This window comes from Aptenodytes forsteri, unplaced genomic scaffold, assembly GCF_000699145.1.
Source record: "Aptenodytes forsteri isolate BGI_AS27 unplaced genomic scaffold, ASM69914v1 Scaffold387, whole genome shotgun sequence".
Lineage (NCBI taxonomy): Eukaryota > Metazoa > Chordata > Aves > Sphenisciformes > Spheniscidae > Aptenodytes > Aptenodytes forsteri.
Window position 1 is genome coordinate 1,951,935 of NW_008795368.1, and position 10,333 is coordinate 1,962,267.

The 10,333-nt window shown below is 35.9% G+C and overlaps 1 protein-coding gene across 1 annotated transcript in view; it reads left to right on the top strand.

The window, feature by feature from the left end:
- Positions 1-10,333, top strand: part of JMY (junction mediating and regulatory protein, p53 cofactor) — a gene marked incomplete at its 5' end in the record, with an annotated part of 64,717 nt that overhangs the window by 18,611 nt on the left and 35,773 nt on the right. The window contains one exon of the mRNA XM_009280303.2: positions 4,292-4,465. Within this exon, the coding sequence (XP_009278578.2) occupies positions 4,292-4,465 (174 nt within the window). The remainder of the gene's footprint in view (positions 1-4,291; positions 4,466-10,333) is intronic.

Genomic DNA, 10,333 nt, shown 5'->3' on the forward strand with positions numbered 1-10,333 from the left:
ATGAGGTCTCCCCTCAGCCTCCTTTTCTCCAGGCTAAACAGTCCCAGTTCCCTCAGCCGCTCCTCATAGACTTGTGTTCTAGAGCCTTCACCAACTTTGGTGCTCTTCTTTAGACATCCTCCAGCACCTCAATGTCTTTCTTGTAGTGAGGGGCCCAAAACCGAACACAGTATTCGAGGTGCGGCCTCACCAGTGCCAAGTACAGAGGGACGATCACTTCCCTACTCCTGCTGGCCACACTATTTCTGATACAGGCCAGGATGCCATTGGCCTTCTTGGCCATCTGGTCACGTATCATAACTATAATTTCAAACGCATGTCATAATTTCTTTGTGTTGTTTTTCTTTTTCAAAACCGGATTTTTTCATACTTCTTCGGTTTTATTCTTTCTGTCATATAACTTTTAACCCAAGTGAAATCTGAGGCAGCAATTTTATGGTGGGGGGCTTACAAGGCAAAAAAATAATTACAGTGTGCTTTCGAGCTGGTTTACAACCTTTGTAGAAAAGGTTAATGTTCGGATGTTTTTCCCGAAAACACTGTCTGAATGAACCTGTAGAAGAACATGTTAATAGATGGATGGGTGTAATGAGGCTGTATGTAACCAGTGCTTCCAGGTTGGTAACCTTCCTACCTGTTCTGAAGAATATCCCTATTCAATAGCTCTTTGGCCTTTGCTCCAAACCAAATAAGGTGATACTCTTTGGTTTTCAAATCAGTTTTCATGTTTTGTTACGTCTTTTCTGGCAACTGTAGTTGAAATGAAATTTTATCACCATTTTCATACAGAAAGGTCTTCATTAGGCACAGGAAATGGAGTCTGTGTGCATCATTGCCTTAGGAAGGAAGAATGGTTGCTTACCCTGTGTTAATGATTTAAGAATATATATGTTCTGTATGAATAACCTGCCCTCACTTGTATTTATTTACTGGGGATTTGGTATTTCTGAAGGAGTTGAGGATTAGGTTTAGGATTGGGGTAACCCCAGCAGCAGACCAAGTAGAACTGGACCTGGACAAGACCTTGAAACAATGCCCATTTGCTTCTCTTCTGTATGTGCAGGAATGTAATGATAATTCATTACTTCATCCATACTGTTTTCAGTGATGGACATGATTTTCACTGAACAACCAACTAATTATAAGTAGTGTTGTGGTTTAACCTGGCAGGCAGCTAAACACCACACAGCCTTTTGCTCACACCCCCCACACCCCCCCGCAGTGGGATGAGGGAGAGAATTGGGGGAATAAAAAAAGTAAAATTTGTGGATTGAGATAAAGACGATTTAATAGGACAGAAAAGGAAAGGGTAATAATAATAATAATAACGATGATGATGATAAAAGAATATACAAAATAAGTGATGCACAATGCAGTTGCTCACCACCCGCCGACCAATGCCCAACCAGTCCCCGAGCAGCGGTCACTGCCCCCCGGCCAACTCCCCCCAGTTGATGTACTGAGCATGACGTCACATGGTATGGAATATCCCTTTGGCCAGTTTGGGTCAGCTGTCCTGGCTGTGCCCCCTCCCAGCTTCTTGCTGGCAGGGCATGGGAAGCTGAAAAGTCCTTGACTAGTGTAAGCACTACTTAGCAACAACTAAAACATCAGTGTGTTATCAGTGTTATTCTCCTACTAAATCCAAAACACAGCACTGTACCAGCTGCTAAGAAGAAAATTAACTCTGTCCCAGCTGAAATCAGGAGGAGTAGATACTTGCTTTTAGTGTCCTTAAGATGTCTTTGTACTATACTAATGGTCATAAAATTGAAATGGTCCTTCATTTTCTGGCACTTCTGCAAAGTTGTGACTGTCTTCCAGAATATCAGAACTATTAAATAGGCCTTGAGAATGGTCTGTAAAGGGAAAAAAACCCCTGCATTGTATTGTTCTGTTCCTGGAATGAGATTACTTAAGATTCTCCTTTAAATGGTGATAAGCTTTCTCTAATTTTTGTCACTTTTTTGTTGCCCTCTAGGGCTTGTATCCTAGTAGAATAGTAGGGTTTCACGATAAAAAAAAAAAGTGTATAAATTTATTATAAGAAGATACTACTAGCCTAAGCAGCTAAAAGGAAATTAACATTACGGTGTGCTGTAGAGCTGCTGCTAATAATAGAGACCCTTCTTGCAATGGGTGGCTTGAGAAGAAAGGTTTGGTTTTCCACTACCTTGACAGAGGCATAATTACAGCTTTGGGACTGCAAGAGGGTTTTTTGATAGTGCCAGGGGGAAGTAGGAGAAGGCTTGAGTATGGCAGCTCTGTTTTTAGGTACTAGCAACAAGCAAGAGGAGCTGAGGAAGAAGGTGGCTTTATAGACTAGATGGTTAAAACAGCTAGTGGGCTGGAATAATGCATGAAATCCATAAGGACTTAGGACTCAAACCCAAGAGCATCTTGGGGTGACTTCTGTACCTATAATTGCAGGTCAGGTTATGTGTGTTTAACCCTGAAAGTTCATAAAATGTCAGTTTTACAGACTGCAAGCCAGAAACCATTACCCAGTACTCTCAGTGAGAACTCAAATGCCACAAAATTACGTGCTGTTGGAAGAGAGCAGAAGGGCGTAGCAAATGACCTTGCAATAGGAACAATTTCCTAGGTGAAATTGTTTAGGTAATACAACAAATTGCCTCACGCTGATGAGGAATGTCACATCTGTTCTACACCATCTCTCCCAAACCTTTCGTCTCTGCTAAGCCTTCCGGAGGGAGAGCTCTTCCTGGTTTGTCATCTGACCATCATTTTAATGCTGAACATGTAAATAAAGCTTCTATGAGCCTTTCTGCATTCTGCTCTGCATCCTCTCTCTAATCTTGGCCGATCTTTAAGTGCTTCAAAGGAAGCCCAGGTGAGGTTAGGGGGATCTTCAGAAGCAAACTTTACATTATGAAGAAAGAAAATTTTTATCTGGTCAGGTAACTGAAACAGCATAGTAATATAAATGTAATGGAGCAAACTGAGTAGACAGTATGGTAATCAAGACTTCTCTTGACTCTCCTGGGATATAAACGGACCAGACACCAAAGGACTGTTGACCAAAGCTTCAATTTTTAATCTGCAGTTCCCTCTATTTTGTCTTCCAGTTATAATACTTGATGCAGTTGAGTATACTGAGAATATTTTATGTAGGCTTGGCATCCAACTTGAATGAACAGGTAGAAAATACGATGTGTTTACTCCATAGCGTTCCTAATCTATGTTAAGTTTAAATAAACCTGGATTGTGAATATACGCTTTTGAGATGATAATATAAAGAACAAGACACTGACTTTGAAAATTACATAAGAGGGGAATTAATTTGAGATAATCTTGTCTTTGTAAATACATCAAGTATTCCACATGTCTGTATGAGATTAGTTTTTGTTAAACAGTTGAATATTTTTTTAGAAATGGTGAAAGATTTCCAGCAGCATATGAGGTCTGCCCAGGCAAATGCCCAAAATAAATGCAAAACAAGCATATAAATTAAAAACATACATTGTAGCAAATTTGTACAAACAGATGAATTGTCAGTTTCATACGAACTAAAGGAAGGAAAGGACAGATTTTTATATTGTGTTTTCTTATATGAATTAAAACAAATTATTTTAAGTATTTTTTTTAAAGCTTAAAATATTTAGATAATTTCCTTTTTTTAAAAAAAAAAAATCTAATGGAAACTTCGTGCATTTGAAATTTCATGCCTAAACTATTTAGGCTAAAATCATAAACCGGAAGGCCAAATTATGAGAAATGCAGATCATTGTTTTGTTTCATACAGATTCTTGTCTGTGTCTGGAGCTGCACTGATATAACGGGGCTGTGTGGGTCCAAAGTACAGATAGGCCAAAAAAACAACACACACCCCCCCCCCCCAAAAAAAAAAAAAACAAACTAGAAAGATCAAAATGTGACTTCTCTTCTTTTGTCTCCTTTCCTATCACTCCTTCCCCCGGCCGACACCTGAAAGTGGGAAATGTGTGACGTAGCGTATCTGATTACTATGTTATAGGTTCTTGTACTAAGTTGTTTTTTTATATTCATTACCTTCCATACCTTTTTGGAAACAAAAAATCAATAGGAGTTCTGCACATCTTGAGTTAAGGTTGTCAGAGATGTGGTCATACTTGACTGGCTAAATTCAAGATGTGGGTGGGGATTAAGATTTTTTGTTTGTTTGTTTGTGATGATTTTGTGGGAGAGGAAAGATAATACAAGAGGATAGGTTAAAAAATGTTTTTTAAATTACTGTCATGTTTAACAGGAATGTTTGAACATGCTCACTAAAATGGCACTTTTTCTGCAGCTTCTAGAAAAACATAAGAACACGGAAAGCATGGTAGAGCTGCTTGAACTGTATCAAATGGAAGATGAAGCCTACAGTAGTCTTGCAGAAGCTACCACGGAGCTCTACCAGTACTTACTACAACCATTCCGAGATATGAGGGAACTTGCAATGCTTAGAAGACAGCAGATAAAGGTATGGTAAAGGTAACTGAACTTCTTATTAATGGGTAAATCATGCTTTTTAGTTACTATTTACTATTTATTACTTTTATTATGCAGTATATGCAACCTCTCCACTAGAGGTTGACCCGATTTTTCTGGTTCCTCCACTTGGAGTGCTTTTGAAGAGTGAGAAGGTCTCTGACATATGTAGCTAACCATCACCTGTTTAACTTACTGTGTTGAGTGTTCGAATTAATTGCTGAATTTAATAGGTGAAACTTACAATTTTGTGATTACTGGGAATACTGACTAATATGTAAAATAGAAAGAGACATATGTACAGTATCTATGCTAACGTTAATTCTTTTAAAAGATTAGACAGGAAGTTAGTTTTTATTTTAGTTTTCTGAGATAATCTGATAAACCATGAGAAGTCAGTAGCTTCCCATCTAATGTTGTGAAACCCTTAAACATGGAAGGGCATTAGAAGTATATAATTTGTTATAACACTTTAAAAGTATATTTTCCTAAGAGCTAAAAAAGTATAGCCAACTGAAGAATACTACATTTTGGTAGAACTGTTTTATAATGCATATGTTTGTTTATTTAAAAATAATTTTAAATACTTAACCAAAAATAACAAATGTCATCTTTATTGCATCTCAGAAATGCTTTTGATAAAATCATTAGTTCCTATGCAGATCATTAAGACTGTAGCCTTCTGATTCTTCTAATGTATGTGTTGTAACATAGAAGCTAAAATGGGTTTGTTTCATTTAATCTGTATTGCAAATGTGAATTTATTTCAGCTTGGCACCTTGTTCAATTAGCCAACGTTGTTTTTACTGGTTTTAATTTACAAATACAGTATTTTTCTCTGGTTTTGATCATAGAATGAGGGAGGCAGGCAAGAGGATTTACGACTCCAAAACTAGTTTTATTTTGAGCTATTGCTGTGTCCATAAAGTAATTTTTCAGAAAGTTCAGCAATCTGAAACTAAGTCAGTGAGATAACGTGATGATATTTGAACCAAAAGTGCTTTTTTTTATGTTTCTACATAGAGAATTGGGATGAATATTTTTTTCAGGTGTATTATATGGTTGAATATTATGAACACTACATTTAATAAAAAGCCTTCTTCAAAGCATGATGAAATAGTTCCCATTTTATTTGATTTTGTAGCAGAGGAAAAGATGATTTTTTTCTTCTTTTGTCAAACAAGAAAAGATAAATATCATATTGAGTAGGGAATATGAATTAAGAGTTGTGTTTTGTGGCTTGGGGTTTTTTTTTGTTAGTTTGGTTTTTTAACCTCAATGATCTCTTGAATTCCAGTTTTAAAATACCTCATTTTCTATTCTTCCTGAAAGAATAACCTTGGTAAACTTCAGGGGCGTGTTCTGTGGTTGATTATTTTAGTTGTACATAGTTGCATCTAATGTACATTAAGTTCTCTTCCTAACTTGGCAATTTTTGAGTTATAAAACTTGGTCATCTGTATTATGTGGTAGAGAAAGATGCCATCTCTTGTTTTTCATTTCATTGTTTGAGAGAAAGCAGCACTTGTATCTATGATGACAAAATATATATTACACTGGGTAGCTAGGGTAGAAGAATTGCTTTATAAATAGAACTTGTGCATGTAATGGTTTGTGTTAACTTGCTGCATATGTTTTTTCTGGCAGGCTTAATAATGGAACAAAGATCCTTAGGTTTCTATAAACCCTTATGGCTGGGGTTAGTTCCATTAGTTCCATGAATAACAGAAGTATTTCTGATGCTTAGTACCTCAGTGAAATGGGAGAGGAGAACATATAGTACTGTTTACATACAGAGAGTGACAATGAGGAAGATAAAGTTTGTATGTAGGGCAGGGTAAGGAAGGAATAACCTGCAGAGTGTGTTATGAAAATGAAAAAATAAGTTACAAGGATAATGAAGCTTGAATACAAATATCAGTATTTAGTCAAGACTGCATATGCCTTCTGTAATTACTCTATTTAACATTTTTAGACCTTTATTAGGTATCTGGTTTTGATTTGTGGGGAAGTTTGTTTTTTAAGAATCTGGGGGATTTAATAAGTATTTTAATCAGTTTCATTTTGTCAGTTTTCAGAATGAGTTTAGGAGGAAATTACTTTGCCTATAATCTTTGAGAAGAGTGTTTAGTGTCTTCTCCTTTTGGAGCACGACATAAAAATTGGAAGATACATCATGGGTGTTAAATTTCTGCTGTTGCTGTGAAACTTTTAGCAAGAGACAAGTATACAGGAGGGAAGGGAGAAACAGATATGAAATTCTGTCCGCTCAGCAGAGGCTTATTAGAGTAGAACAGCTGTATTCTCTGCAGATTTCATTTTTGGGAGGGAAAAAAACCACAACAAAACAAAACAACTGAGAACAAAAGTTCATAACAAAGTTAAAACATTTAGAAGCTTGAAAATAAAGATTAGTGTTGTCCATGATAGACATGATAGAAGTCTTTTTTGTTTTGTTTTTATATTTTAACTTGATTGTATGCTAGTTTTTCAGGTGTATTTTGCCTCATTTATTGTGAAGGATGGATCATTTAGTATGGGTGCAGAATGAAAGCTGTACTGTGAAGCACTTAAATATTGCTGAATTCGGAAAACATAATGAAAAAGGTAGAAGGTTATGGAAGGAGAAAAGTATGGCTTATTATGAAATGAAATGTCACTCTGGAAAACTGACTTCTGCCAAAATTTCTATTTAATTATGGACTAGTCATCTGACCCTAGAACAATGTGTTCAGTAGTGATATGTTTCTCATTTTTTGGGCTCCCAGCTTCAGAAACCTAGTTTTGTTCATAGAAATGCTTAATATTTGTAAGTGTTGTTCAAATTCATGGGGACCTCTTTCTAAGCATGGCAAAATGCTTACCGGGTACCATGCATTCTTGAAAAAATTGGACACTGCAAGCACAGCAGTGTTTGGGACTAAATAATTTATAAATTATTTTATCTAGCATTAATTTTGAATTCTAAATGGATTTCAAGATGCTCTTCTGCTAGAAATCAGACTTCTAATGACCTAAAAAAAGCTGTAATATTTCTGATCCTAAAAATGTTTCACATTTATACCCACAAGTTTTTATTTATCAAAATGGATCATTTCCCTGTGAAAATTTAACAAACTCCTTGTACGTTAAGAATACACATTGCCATAGCAGAAAAGTGGGTAGTAGGCATCAGGCTGGAAGCCTGAAGGTGAAATAATTCTCCTGAAATTTGGAAAAGGCAGAGTAGATACCTGCGCTCTGGTCCCTTTGATTTCAGATAGTGAAATCTTAATTTTGTGACATCTTCCATATATAGTACAGTCTTCCTCTGAAAGTGTGGAGGGGAGGGACCAGTTAGTGGTTGATATTTGGCTATAGAACTTACTAAAAGGTTAATATGATCAAGCTTTAAGCCCTCTAAGACTAAGATACAAAGTGTTCTTTGATACAGGGTACCAAATCTGGTTATTTAACCCCCCCCCCCCATCTTTCAAAAGAATAACTTAATGGGCAAAAACCCAAAGTCTTTTATGTATGTGCACTTGTGTTCACTGGCCTTCATAGAGAGAAACAAACTACCTTGCTACTTTGAATTTTTATGGTCTTACAACTGTGGACAGTACATTACAATCATGTTGAGTAGGCACTGTGTTTGATCAAACCTCAGGTGAAATCAGTGCGAGGCTTTCTTTTTTCATGCTTTTTTTTTCCTTTTTTTTTTATGTGCTTGGTATTAGACTAAAGATAAAATGTAAGATAAATTGTTTCAAAACCTACATGTAGATGCCAGCAAAACTTTGACACAAGTGTTCTTGAGTCTGTTCGAGGTCTGAGTTGGACTGGATTTGCTTAACTGAGATCTGATAATATCTTGGTACGGGTGAAAGCCTACAGTCATTACCTCTCAATTAATCTCCAGGAAATAAGAACATTAAAATGTAATTATATATTAAACATATTTAAAAGCACTCTTAATTTCATTGCATACATAATCATTATTTTCACTGACATGTTAATTCACTTGAATGTGAGGGGTTTGTAAAGACTTTAAATACATTAATGTTGAGGTCTAGCACTGGAAATAAGAGATTAGAGCAGCATATAGCTTGATAATTCATCAAATTCAGTTTTTTTTTAAATTGTAGAATGCTTTATTAGTCTATGTTATGCTTCCCTTTCAAGCTCCTTTAAGCAGATACTGATATAGTTGAAAATGTAACTCTGGCTCAGCCGTATGCGGATTTATTTGTTGGTTTAATACTTGATGGTGAATTGCAATAGTGAACCTTATAACTAATTTGACTTTGATTTGTGTAAAATGAAATACTTAGAAATAAATTATGTTGCACTGAACATTTTAACTTTTGGTTAAAAAAAATATTTTCACAAAGTATGAAACAAGTTCAAAGGAGAATATAAGTTTAATGATAAGGATAGCAAAATAGAATTACTTAAAAAAAATACTTAGAGAATACGTTAAAAAAAGTCTCACAGTCAATTGAAGATGTTCTGTGGAAGGGAGTGGATGTCAATGCTTCTTACTTTTAATTTTTGCAGTGTTGCTCCCATACATCAAATGGATGAGTTCTATATTACTAAATCCATGTTTTTATCATTGGCTCTTGAATAACTGATGTCTTAGTGAGCTGGTTTTTGAACTTGTGCATTTTACTTTTTTTTAAGCCTCATATAATGTTTTTGAGGGTGTGGTGGTCTTGCAGTGCAAAACATGAATGCAAAGCTACACAAGGCACATTGGAGGACACTAAAGCAGCACTGATTAAAATGTACAATTACTTGCATGGCAATCAGCTCAATTTCATTCCTCTCAGTTTGTGAACCACATCCTCCAGTAGTTACAGAGTAGTGACTGGCTGACAAGAAGTTGATGAAAAATGTCTGGTGAAAAAACTAAGGTAGTACTCAGTGGACTGAAACACTTCAAAGAATTCTTAAGTCTCTTTTAGTGTCTCTGTAGTTGAAGATGTGTCCTCACATAATCAGAAATCGTCACCAATCAAATAAACTTGGCTTTTGAAAAACCTGTAGAGTAGGGAAGAAACGGTAATCTAGGTTTATGCAAAATGGCTGGATTTGCAAATGAAGGTCATAAACTTTGTTGAAAATACTGCTTTCTTGTTTGAGAAACTGGTGTAATATGCTGAATTATGCTGTGATAGTCTTTATAGTCTCAGAGTCTGTTTCAGAAGGGTTATATGCCAGTCTCTGTTTACATTCTGAACTGAAAATCCTCTAGATTATTATATGAACTCACAGCAAAACATTTTGCTGACTTAAAATGAGGGTTTTATGGGCTTTCTGAAAAAATAATGCTCTGAACAGGTGATCTGATGGAAGGCAGGCTGGTAGTCTGAATCAGTGAGGAAACTGAACTCTTGGTATGAGGTTGCTGACTACAAAACTGTGGCATGTATATGATCACTTAAATCTGCCTGTCTGCAAGGTGAATAGAGTACAAAACTGCTCTGGATGTTCAACTGTAAACTGCTTAATAAGACTTGTAGAAAAATCTGATAATGTTTGAATGCCAAAAGGTTTGAGGTTTGGTTTTTTTTCTTTTTAAATAAAAGTTCCCTTACAAAAGGCTTGGCTGGATAATGAAATGGTAGGTGAAATTGTCAATAAATAAAAAGTAATGCATGTGCAGAAGGGTGATGATAACCTCCAAAAGTATACATGCACGTTTGTATGCACTTAATTAACTATTACTCCTGAGGAGAAAGGTATGAGAATTATCTTGAGGAGTTATCTGAAAATAGCTTGCCATTCAGCATTTTGAAAGAGGAAAGAAAGGTTTTGTATTTTGGGGGGGGGGGGAGAAAAACAAAAAACAAAAAAACACAACACCTTTGTAAAT